Source organism: Ceratotherium simum, chromosome 23, assembly GCF_057802395.1.
Source record: "Ceratotherium simum simum isolate JZ-2026a chromosome 23, ASM5780239v1, whole genome shotgun sequence".
NCBI classification, from domain to species: Eukaryota; Metazoa; Chordata; class Mammalia; order Perissodactyla; family Rhinocerotidae; genus Ceratotherium; species Ceratotherium simum.
This window is the reverse complement of record NC_141922.1, coordinates 1,585,624-1,601,149: the sequence shown is the minus strand read 5'-3', so window position 1 is coordinate 1,601,149 and position 15,526 is coordinate 1,585,624. Positions and strand designations below refer to the sequence as shown.

The 15,526-nt window shown below is 54.5% G+C and overlaps 1 protein-coding gene across 2 annotated transcripts; it reads left to right on the top strand.

The window, feature by feature from the left end:
- Positions 1–790: 790 nt before the first annotated feature.
- Positions 791–11,378, top strand: LOC147913966 (uncharacterized). 2 transcript variants are annotated; one of them, XR_015555940.1, is made up of 3 exons: positions 791–3,250; positions 5,953–7,151; positions 7,998–11,378. XR_015555940.1 is itself a non-coding variant. In XM_087447361.1 (2 exons), exons 1-2 carry the CDS (start codon positions 3,235–3,237, stop codon positions 7,056–7,058), a joined length of 1,122 nt encoding a protein of 373 aa, XP_087303487.1. In that variant the 5' UTR covers positions 791–3,234; the 3' UTR covers positions 7,059–7,973. The 2 variants fall into 2 exon arrangements, 1 of the variants encoding a protein (XP_087303487.1); XM_087447361.1 differs by lacking the exon at positions 7,998–11,378 and having other exon boundaries at positions 5,953–7,973.
- Positions 11,379–15,526: the final 4,148 nt, after the last annotated feature.

Here is a 15,526-nt window from a genome sequence, read left to right as displayed (position 1 = left end):
AGGAGGGCAGAGTCACACGCGTGTTGGCCCTAGTACAGCAGGAACACTCCAGAAGGGGGACTGCAGCGAGAGCTTTGGGTTTATGGGAGGAGTCCACGTGTTGGTGAACAGCAAGGTGCGGGGTCTGCCGCGGGCGGGGTAGATCTGAGGCTCCCTCCCCTTGGCGCCTTTCCTCTGGCTCTTGTCCCCGGGGAGGTTTCCTGACTTGTCCCCACCCGACCCTGTGCTCCCGCTGAGCTGCAGCCTGACTCCTCCCTCCATGGCGCCCCCGCCTTTCTCCACGAGCACTGCCTGCATTCATTCATTCATTCGTTCGTTTGTTCTTTCCGCAGTCACCTCGGTCACCAAACCCGGACTTACTTCCCTGACCTCATCCCTGAACCTGGAGGGAGGCGATGGAGCTGGAGGGGACAGGGGAGAGGCCAGGGAGCGCTGCCCGGGGCGGCGCCTGCAGAGGGTGGGGCTCTGGAGGGCCCGTGGGCGCGGGGCGGGCGGGGGACGCTGACACGAATATGCCTGGGACAAGAGCCTTGCACGCGAAGCTAGGAAATTGCCTTTAGAACAGCAAAGGGGCCACCGCCGGGGCAGCAACGCCAGCCCAGCAACGCCAGCCCCACGGCCTCCGGGGCAGCCGAGCGCACAGGCCTCCGTGGGCCTAGAGCGTCGCCGGAAGTGCCCGCGCCGCGGGGTAGGGGAGACGACGGCGCTTCCGGCGGGCGGCGGGGCGGCAGGTGAGCGGCGGCGGGCCTGCTGGGGCGCGGATATCTCGGGGGCCGAGCCGGAGCGGGAAACTGAGGCCCGGGACGGAGCCGCGTGTCCGTCCTGGGGTCTCACTGCGGGAACTTCGCTTCCGCTGTGCGGCGAGGACGCAGGGGGCGGCCCTAAGACCCCGGCCAGGGACAGCTTCCCTGACCACTGTGACGGCCTCGGGGACAGCCTCCCCGACCATTGTGACGGCCTCGGGGACAGTCTCCCTGACCAGTGTGATGGGTGCGGGGACCCCTGACCATTATGACAGCCTCGGGGACAGTCTCCCCGACCATTGTGATGTTCTTGGGGACAGACTCCCTGACCATTATGACAGCCTCGGGGACAGTCTCCCCGACCATTGTGATGTTCTTGGGGACAGACTCCCTGACCATTATGACAGCCTCGGGGACAGTCTCCCCGACCATTGTGATGTTCTTGGGGACAGACTCCCTGACCATTATGACAGCCTCGGGGACAGTCTCCCCGACCATTGTGATGTTCTTGGGGACAGACTCCCTGACCATTATGACAGCCTCGGGGACAGTCTTCCTGACCATTGTGATGTTCTTGGGGACAGTCTCCCTGACCATTGTGATGGCCGCAGGGACCCCGACCATCGTGACAGCCTCAGGAACAGCCTCCCTGAGCATTGTGACAGCCTCGGGGACTCCTGACCGTTGTGACAGTCTTGGGGACAGCCTTCCTGACCATTGTGACGGCCTCAGGGACTCCTGACCATTGTGACAGTCTTGGGGACAGCCTCCCTGACCATTGTGATGGCTTTGGGGACCCCCAACCATTGTGATGGTCTCAGAGACCCCTGATCATTGTGACGGCCTCAGGGACAGCCTCCCTGACCAGTGTGACGACCCTAGGGACAGCCTCCCCTGACCTTTGTGACAGCCTCAGGGACAGTCTCCCTGACCAGTGTGACGGCCCTGGGGACAGCCTCCCCTGACCTTTGTGACGGCCTCAGGGACAGCCTCCCTGACCAGTGTGACAGCCTCGGGGAGAGCCTCCCTGACCATTGTGATGGCCTCGGGGACACCTGACCATTTGATGGCCTCAGGGACAGGTGGACTGAGAACCTCCCCTGACCGTTGTGACCACTGTCAGGGGTCACTGTTCCCGGCTGCTGGCATGGGTTAACGTTTCCTGTTCTTGAAATCACATTATTTCCAAGGTTTCTTCTATAAAAAGTCGGAGAGGAAATATCCGTATAGGTCAGTCTCTGCAGACGTCCCTGGTCTCAGGGTCAGGTAGGTCCCGGAAGTGAAGCCACAGTACAACTAAGGCCTTTGCAAATGTCCAGGTCCCCACCAGCAACGTAGCATTACTTCCCCTCCACGGCGGGAGAGCCTGTCTCCCCTACTCTGGCTCCTAAGGTGCTACCGTTTTTAAGTTTCTGCTACTTTCAGAATAAAACATGACATTTTAAGTGACATTTCTTTTTTTTCCCACCCCCCCAAAGCCCCAGTAGATAGTTGTACGTCATAGTTGCACATCCTTCTAGTTGCTGCATGTGGGACGCAGCCTTGGCATGGCCGGAGAAGCGGTGCGTCGGCGCGCCTGGGATCCGAACCCGGGCGGGCCGCCAGTAGCGGAGCACGAGCACTTAACCGCTAAGCCACGGGGCCGGCCCTTTAGTGACATTTCTTAATTGCACATGAGGTGGGACAAATGTGGGGCTTATATTAAAAAATATTATTGGCCACTGGTTTGTTTTCTTTTTGGGTTACCTGTTCATGACTTTACCAAGTTTTCATGCTTTCTCATGACTATGTAGTGGTCTTTATATATTAAGCATATGAATCTCTATCTGTGTTGCAAATATTCCACCCGGTTTTGAAGTTTTTTTCATTTGTTTGCTTTTTACATTAAATTTTCTTGGGTAGTTAAATCTGTCAGACCTTACCTTTGGTGTCAAGCTTAGCAAAATCATTCCTCAATCCAAACTGACACCATTCAAATAATTTTTGTAATTTTTTTTGGTTTCATATTTTCTATTGAAATCTTTGTAATTATCAGGAAAATGTTAAAATCCAGAGCTATTTCTGCAGACATCTGAGGATGACTGAGGTGCTGGGCTCGTCCTCGTGGAGCTGAGACCACAGCAGGTGCGGGCAGAGGCCGCCACGCCCACCTCTGCTCTGAACCTGCGCAGAGCAGGGCTTCGGGGAGCCCACACGGCCTGCACCGAGCTCCCACAGAACACTAGTTTCCAGGGTCTCTCTTTAGTCAGGATCTTGATTTCTAGTGACAGCAACAGGCCCAGCGGGGGAGGTGGCTCCTTTGGGGTCCCCAGGGGGGCTCTGACCCTCTCTTCTCAGAAGGCATTCTGCGCTCACCCTCACTCTCCTTGTCATTTTCTTCCCTTTCTTCTCTGGTGCCCGAGCAGGTGTCCCCAAACCTGGTGTTTTTGCCCAGTGCAGCAGAGAAGGGCCCCCGGGCCCACGTCTCCGGAACACCCCAGAGGCTACCCTCATGGACACACGCACAGGTGAGGGGTGAGCAGCCAGGCCCAGAGGGGTCAGGGAGGACTGTCCTAGGGCGGGGGAGGTGGGGGGCTTTCCAGTCTGGCTGCTGGCGGTGGGGGGGGGGGGTCGGAAGGGGTGGAGCTGGGCTCGGGCAGCATGGCCCCCATCCTATCACAGCCCTCCTCCTCGCACTGCCTGATGGCCTCACCTCTCCCTACTCCCTCTGCTCTCCTGGCCACGCTCTGCACCCCTCTCCCTTTCTCTGGTCCCGCTGCCTGGACACTTCTGAGAACAGGAATATGAATTCTTGGCTCTGTTTCCCAGGGCCCAGCTATGTCAGCGGGCCTGGGCTCAGAGTAGGTGACCAGGAGAGTCTGATGGATGAAAACCTGGGCCCCTTGGTCATCTCCCTCTCAGGCTGCAGGCCTCCTCTGTTCTGAAGAGTTAAGGCCACATTTGAGGACTGTCAAAGCTGAGGACTCATATTCAGTTTACTGTTGTTGCTGCTGTGAGGCTATTATATGACCAGTGCTAACAGCAGTGCCATCTTCCCTTAGCAGAGGAACACGGCTGCTTCGAGCCTTTCCTCTCTCTGATGGTTCCTGTTCAGCAGTGAGGACCTGGCCATAACATAAGCTGCCCAGAACACACGTGCACACCCCCCTGCACACCTGCACCTGACCCCCCTGAAGTCAGGAACCCCATGTCCATGCACACACACTCATCCCTCGGGGGCACTGCCATGGAACTGCCCTTCACACCCGGGGCTCCAGGCCGAGCCTCTCCCTCCCGTGTCCAACCTTCATCCTGTCCAGATCTGGTCCAGACGGGGTTCTTCATAGTCCAGCAATTTTGGACTAAATAATAATTTTAGCAAATGCCGACATATACAGAGTGGTGGAGGACAAACAGGTCACTCACAACAAAACCACCCATTTTGAAAGGAATAAAGAGAAAAGCCCGTGTCTCGGTTACTGGCCTGAGTGTGTAGCATGCACTGTACCAGGTGGGGTGTAGGTGGAGGGAGGTGGGGGCCCGTTGGATGTCACGGGTGTTAGTTTGGTGCCTGGCGTCTCTGCTGGGGGACCAAGCTTCTTGGTGAGAAAGCCTGGAGCCCCAGCTTCTGCTGCCGCGAAGACTCCTCTCTGGCAGGGTTTCAGCCTCGGCACTGACGATGCCTGGGGATGGCAGGTTCTTTGTTGTGGGGCATCCTGTGCATTCTAGGATGTTCCACAGCATCCTCGGCCTCTGCTCACTGGGTGCAGGGAGCGCCCCCTCCCACTGTGACCATCAGAGTTTCCGGACGGAAGTGCCCTGGAGACAACATCGCCCCAGATGAGAACCAGTGCTCCGTGCTTAGGGCCCTCCAGGGCCCCTGAGAGGCATTCACAGGAGCAGCCCTGCACAGGGCTGCCTGTGGGTGCCTGGCATGGCCTCCGGAGGCAAGCAGTTCACAGGCCCTGAAGCCTGAGCTGGTGGAGCTGGGGAGAGTATATGTGGCCCTCCACATTTTGACTTTGAATAGCTCTTTTCCTTCAGAACCAGTGCCTCTGAGTCTGGGAGTTCAGAACTCCCAAGTCTGCTAAACCACAACACCAGGGCTGGCCTCCCCAGAGGGCCTTCTGTTTCTTGCCTGGGGCCTCTCCCCACCTCCGGCTGCTCAACTAAACAGCCCCCTTGTTAGGAAATCGGTGGGAAACGTGGATGCCACCTTCCTGGGAAGAGCATTCTTGCCCCTTGCCCTGCCACGCAGGTGTCTTTATACAGGTGCAGTTCAGGTTCTCGAGAGGGGTGTGGCGAGGACTTGACTGCTTCAGTTCCGCCATACAGGTTATTGCCTATGGGCGGGGAGGTTTTCTCTTAACCTGGTTGCTGTGTTTGCCCTGGTGGTCCTGTCCTCCTGAGCCCCTCGCGACTAAGCGTCCCTGTCTCGGCTCCCCAGGCACCCTGCGGCACCTGGGGCAGGAGGACCCTGTGAGGGCACAGTCACGACCCAGCATGCCAAGATCCCAGAGTTGTGCTCCCGTGTCCATAAAGCTCCTAAGTGGGCACAGGGTCTGTGCCCAGGAGCCAGCGGGACCTAGTTTAACCAGCTGCTTCACTGCCCAACAGCCAAGACCAGGTGGGCCCTGCCAGCTCCATCGTCCCTCTCTCGGGCTGCTGGCTGCTTACTCTGGGTGCTCATTTCTGTCTGAGTGACGATTCTCTTACTTGCATGGAACAGAAGTCCTTTGCGTTGGTGGACTGGGGAGAGTTGTGACGGATACAGTGTTGTCTCAGGGCCTCCAGGGCTGGAGAAATAAGCTGTGCCGTCAGGCGCTTGTCTCTGCGCCTCCTGGTACCTCGGCTTCGGTTTTATTCTGCTTTGCAGCCAACCCGCTTTCCTTGCTCTCCAGGCACCTGGCAGAAGCGGGGAGCTGCCGGCCGCGGTTCCCGCCTCCTCCACTGCTGACAGTGGGTGGGCTGAGGTCAGAGCCAGGGAAGCACCTGTTAGCCCTCCTCCAGTCCCATGTCCCTTCCTGCAACCCCAGAGGTTAGGAAGGGGGAGGAGACCTGGGCAGGAGCTGGACAGGCAAAATGACAGAGGTCTGCTGCCACCGCCTGTATCAGCATCACTTCTGTCATCTCCACAGATGGCAGTGCCGTGTCGAGTTCACATACAGCTGTATGTTGTTCAAGAGTTTTCTTATCTCTAAAGTCATACATCCCTGACCCTCTTTTCCAGCTTTCCCAGCACAGGCATCAAGTGGTGGCCCGGCTTCCGGCAGTGCTGCTTCAGCTGCTGAGCAAGGGGCTCAGAGCACAGGGTTGGCGCCAAAGGAGGCGACGTTGAGAGAAGGGGAAAGCCGTGGAGAGTGTGTGCCAGGGCTGCTTCAGGAGCCTCCCCGGGCACTGGGGCTTCTGGGCCTTTGTGGGAATGAGGAAGCTGGAGAGAGGCCCGGAGATTCCCCCCGGGGACCAGTCGTTTGTGAGAAGGCTGGAGGGCAGAATGGCCACGGGATCCCTGTGTCTGGGTCAGACGTCACCCTGAATGCAGGCTCTGCAACGGAGGGGAGAGGCCGCTGGAAAGGGCGGCCTTATCGATGCAGCACCTGCGACAGGAGCTTCAAATGCTATTCAGATGTGGTGAAGCACCAGAGCATTCACTCTGGGGAGAAGCCCTATGAATGCAGTGACTGCGGGAAAGCCTTCATCCACAGCTCGCACGTCGTCAGGCACCAGCGAATTCACAATGGGGAGAAGCCTTACCTTTGTAAGGAGTGTGGGAAAGCCTTCAGCCAGAGCTTCAACCTTATTAGACATCAGAGAATCCACACAGGGGAAAGGCCTTATGAATGTGGTGAGTGTGGCAAGTCCTTCAGTCAGAGGTCAGATGCTGTTAAGCACCAGAGAATCCACACTGGAGAGAGACTGTATGAATGTAGTGAATGTGGGAAGACCTTCATTCACAGTTCAAATGTTGTTCGGCACCAGAGAATTCACCACGGAGAGAACCCCTATGAATGTAAAGAATGTGGGAAAGCCTTCAGCCAGAGCTCCAACCTCATTCAGCACCAGAGGGTCCACACCGGGGAGAAGCCCTACGCGTGCCAGGAGTGCGGGCGCGCCTTCAGCCGCAGCTCCTTCCTCAGCGAGCACCGGCGCATCCACACCGGGGAGAAGCCCTACGAGTGCGGCGAGTGCGGGCGCGCCTTCCGGGCCCTGTCGGGCTTCTTCCGGCACCAGAGGATCCACACAGGCGAGAAGCCTTTCCGCTGCACCGAGTGTGGGCGCACCTTCCGCCTGAGCTTTCATTTGATCCAGCACCAGCGGGTGCACGGCCGAGAGTGAACCTGTGACGGGGTGGATGTGGAGCAGAGAAAATGTCAACAAGACTGGAGGTGGCGGGTGCAACACCCATGATGTTTTTGCATACACCCAGAGGTTTGTGTACTTTATTCCATGTGCAGTGGGGAAGACAATAAAGCTGTCTGGGTGGCCTGAGGTCTTGCGTAGGCAGAAGCCTTCAGCGTGTCTGTCTCCTGCCACCTTGCCCAGGAGCAGTCGGAAGAGAAGGGGAGGCTTAGGGAAGGCAAGCTGTGCAGATGGGAACGGAGGTTTTCCCAAAGGAAAGGAGGGGATCTGATGGTGACACGTGTCCACTGACAAGATTTTATTTCATTTTCATAGCACTTTTTTTCCTGAGGTGTAATTTACATATGGTGAAATGTAGAGATCTTACGTGTTCGGTTCTGAGTTTTGACAAATATAACCTGTTTTGACCGTTATAACCACCACACTATCAAGCTAGAGACTATTTCCATCACCCCAGCAAGTTCCCTTATGCCTCCTTCAAGTCAACTCCCTCATCCTCAGAGGCAACCAGTGATCTCATATCTGTCACTATAGTTTTCCTTGTTCTAGAACCTTATATAAATAGAAAATTATATATACTCTTTTAGGTCTGATTTCTTTCCCTCTGCTAATTAATGTTTTTGAGATTTATCCAAGTATCCGTGGTATTTTTTGTAGTTCCAAAGCACTTTTTAAAAGGCAAGAGTCACTTTCTACCTTGTGTCAAAGCTATATGTTTATGTCTGTGTCTCCATCAACGTGTGATCTCCCTGTAGCCAGAATGATTGTAGCACAGCCCTGGATACACAATATGCTCCCCACAATAGAATAAGCAAACGAAATATGGTGGGGAATGTTATGGAAGACAGGCACAGAGGAGAGACCGGGAGGCTTGGCTGGAAGGAGGCAATCACACCGATCCACTTGTTTTTACAGTATTTCACAGTGTGCAGCATGCAGAACTCTGCTCAGCCTCATGAAGGCAGTACAAGAAAAGGAAGTTTAAGATACTTGTACTTTCAACAAATGTTTCCTGCGCACTTACCTGTTCTAGGGGAAGCAAATCCACCATGATGTCTGCCCTCAAGGACCTTCTGGGCTGAGGGTGAGACAGACAGAAAGCTGCCACTGGAACAAACGCCCCAGGAAAAGTCCAGCAACAGAAGCATATGTAGGGAATGAGCAGCGCAGCAGAGCCATAGACAGGACGCCTGGGACGGGGGATGAGGCCGGGAGGAGCTCCCAGGGGAGCTGACTCCTGAGCTGGAGTTTTAAGCGACACATGGAGTGAATGTGTGCAAAGCAAAGGCACAGCAGAGGAACGTGAGGGAGTGTAAGAAACTGCTTACAGGACCTTGCAATTTGTAGCTGGAGAGCTGAGACAGGAAGTGGAATAACATAGAGCAACGGTCCACGTGAACTCTGTACTCAGGATCTCATACTGCACATCACAATACGACACTGTTATGGATACGTTTACAGTCAGGCGCCGCATAATGACATTTCAGTCAACAACGGACCACACATATAACGGTGGTCCCACCATTACATGCCATAGAGCCTAGGTGTGTAGAAGGCTGTACCATCTAGGTTTGTGTAAGTGCACTCTTTGGTGTTCACACAATGACGAAATCACCGAACACCACATTTCTCAGGAAGTATCCCTGTCGTTACACGACACGACTGTAAATGCCAGATAGGGAGAGGTGTCTTTGTTGGGGAAAATATTTTGGTGCATGTCATTAAACTCTGCCATAATGAATTGAGTCAGGTCACATTACTGCAAGTTTATTGTAATGACTATGACAAATCTGAGCAGTCACCTGCCTGTAAGTCCTGGGGTCCAGCTACATGATCCAAATCTGTCCTGGCCAGGCTGTGGTTTGGTGCTACTTCGGAGCAATTGTTTGCTCTCGCGTAACTACTGATTGTGAATTATTTTGGGTCCTGTAGCTGGCTGGGACTTCCAAAGTAGTAACACAATTCTAGGGCTCCTGTTGTCACCTATTTCTTTTAAGATGTGAGCTTAGGAGGCTGGGCCCATGGCATAGTGGTTAAGTTTGGCACACTCCGCTTTGGTGGCCTGGGTTTGCAGATTCGGATCCCGGGCGCAGACCTACACCACTTGTCAGCCAAGCTGTGGCGGTGACCCACACACAAAATAGAGGAAGACTGGCATAAATGTTAGCTCAGGGTGAATCTTCCTCACCAAAAAAAAAAAAAAAAAAAGATGTGAGCCAGGCTGCAGGGTTGTGCAGCCTATAGGGGCACATTTACCCTCAGAGTGGATTCAGTGGCACCACAGCTATTGGGCTGCTGGCTCTTGAGCCAGTGGTGAGGTGGGAAACTGAGCCTGGGACTCCCATGCTGATCCAGGACCCTCAGATATGCTGAAGGGTCCCAGGTTCATGACACCTCCCAGGTACCAGTAGAAGCCAAAGCAATGGCTCTTTGGAGGAAAGCTTCCCCTCCTTAGACCCTGTAGTGCTCCTGCTCATACAGTCATGCAGTGAGCTTACAGAGACTACCAAGTACACAGGAAGCTGAGTCTCACTGAACGAGGGTCATCACAACAGCAAACAGCAGATATAAACCACAAAGGTGCACGAATGAGAATAGTTATGCATGAAGCATTTAAAGAAATGAGACACTCACAGTGATGAGAAAGCAATAAGAGACTATCAGGAATGAATAGGCAGGATTTTTAAAGAACTTTGAGGAATAAAAAATATAATTGTTGAAACAGGACTCACTGGGTAGGTTAAACAGCAGACTAGACACAGCTGAAGAAAGCACTGGTGTAGTGGAAGATACATCCAAAGAAACCCGGAATACCACACAGACAAGGAGATGGAAAATAGAAAGGAAATGGTAAAAGATTTGTAAAACAGAATAAGAAGGTCTGACATGGATCTGAGAGGAATGCCAGGAGGAGAGAGAGAATGAAGGAGAGGAAACAGTAAAACCCTGCAATGACACACCTCATGATTATGCAAATTCCAACCTGATTGGCAGTTGACTCCCCTAGTCCACCCAGTCCCCATTCTCTAACAGGGCTGAGGCTCTAATTTTCTGTAGGATTGAAAATGGAGGTGAAGGTGAGGTCAGGCAGCTAGGAAACTAGCCAACCCCACCTGGAGAAGATAAGTGTCTGCATCCCCAGTTTTCACCCAGCCCAGTCTCCCCATAATCAGGCCAATAAAATAAAGGAGAGAAGACTGAAATTGTGATCAACATCCTGGAAGTTCCAGCCGTCCTCAAGACCCAGAATCACCCCGTCAACATTTAAGCCAGAATGCACAACTGCAACAGGTACTGCCAGTCTGCAGCTGAGGATGTGCTCTGAGGGGCCTGACTGCTGGGACTACGCAGCCAACGTGCACGACCTCTGGCTGGCATCTGTGCAGGCTCATTCCATCATCTTCACAATTCTGCGCTTTACAGGACTGAAGTTTTTTGGACCCCGCTTATAATGTTCCAGCAAGGCTTTTCTTTATTTAACGAAAAACAAAAATTCACAGATCCAGGAAGTACAATGTACATGAGGCTGCATAAATGAAGGGAAATCCACACCTAGATACAACACAACTGAAGCACAGACCAGCAAGACAAAGACCCTAAGGAGTCAGAAAGAGAAGCCAAATCTCCAACAAAGGAATTACAATCGAACCATCAGGAGACTTCTGGGAGCAACCGTCAGAGACAAGACAGCCGGCTAGTGTCTGCAACATGCTGAGAGAAAGGACCTGTCAGCCTAGAATTGGATGCCCAGCAAAATGAGTTTTCATAGATAACGTGAAAAAAGACACTTATAGATAAATAAAATCTGAGACAGTTTATCATTAAGGAACTTTCACTAAAAGAACATCTGAAATTTATATGCAAAAAGAAGGAAAATGATTTCAGAATGATGGTCTTAGTTACAAAATGGAATGTAAGCAAACCAAATGATAAATATGAATATAATCCAAACATGCTACGTATGAAAGAATAATGTCACCTAAACACTGGACAAGAGCATATGAGTTAGAAGAGAATTTAAATGTTCTAAGATCCTCCTCCTGTTGGGAAGAGGTGGAAGACTGTTTAACTTCAGACTTTGATAAGTTAAATATGCATAGTATAATGTTAATTACTAAATAGAAACAGTGCATACATTTCCAAACCAGTAGAAAGAAAAAAATGCAATAATTTAAAATGAACAGGGGCTGGCCCGTGGCGTAGCGGTTAAGTGCGTGCATTCCACTTCGGCAGCCCCGAGTTTGCAGGTTTGGATCCCGGACGCGCACCAACGCACCGCTTGTCCATGCTGTGGCGGCGTCTCATATAAAGTAGAGGAAGATGGGCATGGATGTTAGCCCAGGGCCAATCTTCCTCAGCAAAAAGAGGAGGATTGGCAATAGATGTTAGCTCAGGGCTGATTTTCCTCACAAAAAATAAATAAAATGAACAAAGACTTCTATCAATTAAATAAATAAGCAGCAAAAAAGAAAAATCCAAAAAAACCTGAGCAAATAACCAAAGAGTAAGAAGGCAGAAACCATCCAAACATGTCCACAATCGCAGCGAGCCTGACTAGATGACATCCCAGTCCAAACGTGATGACTGGGAGGAGGACTCGGCCTCAGAGCCACAGTGCGTGTGAGGACAGAGGGGAGGTGGAGGCGGGGTCCCCCAGGGGGTGGCACTCAGAGGAGGAAGCAGACAGCGCAGCATGTGGAGGACAGGTGGACGATCAGGGATTCAAAGGAACTGTATCCATTAAAAAGAGCAGAATAGTGTGTGTGTGTGTGTGTGTGTGTGTGTGTGTGTGTAGATCAGCCCTGTTCGAACATCTGCCAATAGTGTGTGTGTGTGTGTGTGTGTGTGTGTGTGTGTGTGTGTAGATCAGCCCTGTTCGAACATCTGCCATGTGTGTGTGTGTAGATCAGCCCTGTTCGAACATCTGCCAATCCTCCTCTTTTTGCTGAGGAAGACTGGCCCTGGGCTAACATCCGTGCCCATCTTCCTCCTCTTCCTCCACTTTACATGGGACACCGCCACAGCATGGGTTGCCAAGTGGTACATCAGTGCGCACCCGGGATCCGAACCAGCAAACCCCGGGCCGACACAGCAAAGCACGGGCACTTAACCGCTTGCGCCACCAGGGCCGGCCCCCCAGAATAGTACTTTTTTTTTTAATAATTTTATTTATTTACTTTTTCCCCCAAAGCCCCAGTAGATAGTTGTATGTCATAGCTGCACATCCTTCTAGTTGCTGTATGTGGGACGCGGCCTCAGCATGGCCGGAGAAGCGGTGCGTCAGTGCGTGCCCGGGATCCGAACCCAGGCCGCCAGCAGCAGAGCGCGCGCACTTAACTGCTAAGCCACAGGGCCGGCCCCAAAGAGTATTTTTAAAGAAACAATTCAGAAGAAAGAAAGAACTCTTAGAAATAACATGTGATGGCGAAAATTAAAAACAAATTAGTGAGAGGGTTGAGAGGTAAAGTTGAGAAAATCTTTTTCAAAGAATAAAAAGACAAGGAGGTGGATGATAAGACAGAAAGATTAAGACGAACAGGAGTTGCAGGAGAAAAAAGAAAGAAAACAAAAAATGGTGCTAATGAAATCATCAGAGAAATAATTTTACTTTTTCCACACAACTGAGAGACGTGACCCACCAGAGTAACAGCACCTACCCCATCCTCCAGAGAGGGACGCACCCCATCCTCCAGAGAGGGACGCACCCCATCCTCCACAGAGAGGGACGCACCCCATCCTCCACAGAAGGGGACGCACCCCTTCCCTCCACAGAGAGGGACGCACCCTCATCCTCCACAGAGAGGGACGCACCCTCATCCTCCACAGAGAGGGACGCACCCCATCCTCCACAGAGAGGGACGCACCCCCATCTTCCACAGAAGGGGACGCACCCCATCCTCCACAGAGAGGGACGCACCCCATCCTCCACAGAGAGGGACGCACCCCATCCTCCACAGAGAGGGACGCACCCCATCCCTCCACAGAGAGGGACGCACCCCATCCCTCCACAGAGAGGGACGCACCCCATCCTCCACAGAGAGGGACGCACCCCATCCCTCCACAGAGAGGGACGCACCCCATCCCTCCACAGAGAGGGACGCACCCCATCCCTCCACAGAGGGGGACGCACCCCATCCTCCACCGAGGGGGACGCACCCCATCCTCCACCGAGGGGGACGCACCCCATCCCTCCACAGAGGGGGACGCACCCCATCCCTCCACAGAGGGGGACGCACCCCATCCCTCCACAGAGGGGGACGCACCCCATCCCTCCACAGAGGGGGACGCACCCCATCCTCCACCGAAGGGGACGCACCCCATCCTCCACCGAAGGGGACGCACCCCATCCTCCACAGAGAGGGACGCACCCTCATCCTCCACAGAAGGGGACGCACCCCATCCTCCACAGAGAGGGACGCACCCCATCCCCCACAGAGAGGGACGCACCCCATCCTCCACAGAGAGGGACGCACCCCATCCCTCCACAGAGAGGGACGCACCCCATCCTCCACAGAGAGGGACGCACCCCATCCCTCCACAGAGAGGGACGCACCCCATCCTCCACAGAGAGGGACGCACCCCATCCTCCACAGAGAGGGACGCACCCCATCCTCCAGAGAGGGACGCACCCCATCCCTCCACAGAGGGGGACGCACCCCATCCTCCACAGAGAGGGACGCACCCCATCCCTCCACAGAGGGGGACGCACCCCATCCCTCCAGAGAGGGGGACGCACCCCATCCTCCAGAGAGGGACGCACCCCATCCTCCAGAGAGAGGGACGCACCCCATCCTCCAGAGAGAGGGACGCACCCCATCCTCCAGAGAGAGGGACGCACCCCATCCTCCAGAGAGAGGGACGCACCCCCCATCCTCCAGAGAGGGGGACGCACCCCATCCCTCCACAGAGGGGGACGCACCCCATCCTCCACAGAGAGGGACGCACCCCCCATCCTCCAGAGAGAGGGACGCACCCCATCCCTCCACAGAGGGGGACGCACCCCATCCCTCCACAGAGGGGGACGCACCCTCATCCTCCACAGAGAGGGACGCACCCCATCCTCCACAGAGAGGGACGCACCCCATCCTCCAGAGAGGGACGCACCCCATCCTCCACAGAGAGGGACGCACCCCATCCTCCAGAGAGGGACGCACCCCATCCTCCAGAGAGGGACGCACCCCATCCTCCACAGAGAGGGAGGGAGAGCCGCCCTGAGGACCAGACCTGCAGTGACACACAGAGGATGGGAGAGAGGGGCAGAGCCCGCGAGCGCAGGCCGGCCCCGCCGCACGGGGCTGGAACACAGAGCTGGGGGCTCCTCAGCAGCAGAGGCAAAGCCAGAAGCAGCAGCAGCGATGCTCTGACAATCACAGTGAAAAGAATCTGCCACCTGAATGCTGACACACATTCAGATTATCAAGTGTGACAGCTGTATAACAACGTTCTGATGTGCAAACTCACCAACGTTTTTTTCATTACTTTTCATGAAACTTTTTTTCAGGAGGCTGCTAAAGATCTCCAAAGCGAGAGGGACTGACGAGGAGGAAGTGGGACCCAGGACCGGGGGCACAGCGACACGACAGTGGTCACAGCGACAGCAAAGGGAAGCCCCAAGGGCACAAAGAGACCCATCTCTTGATGGGAGGAGCTGCAAAGGTTTGTGACCAGTTTTAATTTTCTATAGTTCACCCTGTAGCCAAAATTATTTACTTTCCTTCCACATGCAAACCAGGCTGACTCCCCTCAAGGCACCCCAGTCTCATCGAGTGGTGGCGCCAGCCTCAAAGGTGATCATCCTATGATTTTCACCTAGTCTGGATGCAGGAGATGCCTCTGGAGCCAGAGACCTACAAACTAAAAAGAAAAATGATCTGCCCTCCAACATAGGATTTTAAGACACCTCCCACCGCATGCCCACCTCCAGCTCCAAGAGCCTGCGGGCAGGCAGTGGGGACCCCAGCCTAGGCAGGGACGTCCCTCCCATCCTGCACATCAGCGATGGTCCCAGTCCATCCTCAGCCAGGCCTGTGTGTCCTGGCTGCCTGGCACCCCGCACCCACCCAAGACCTTTCCCAAGTGACTTTTACCAGCCTGTGGGCTCTGTCCAAGCATGCCCCCGGGACACAGCTGCCACACTCCCTGCCAGCCCAGGTCCTCTGAGGGCGATGTCCTTGCCTGCACACTCAGGATGGCCCCATCTGTTGCCACTGCTAACTCAGGGACACAAGGACTCCACCCACCCCACGGGCCCACCCCCTCCCTGCTGCCAGGTCAGAGCCTGGAGGGAGAGCCCGGCTGTGGGCACTGGGGCAGCCCTCCCAGGGGAGACAGGCTCAGACAGGCACTTGAGGCCCTGCTGTCCCATGTGCTCACAGGAAGAAGTGCAGTGTGTCTGAGGGGTCCCTGCTCAGTGTTGGGACACGGGGAGGTGGTGGCACACAGGC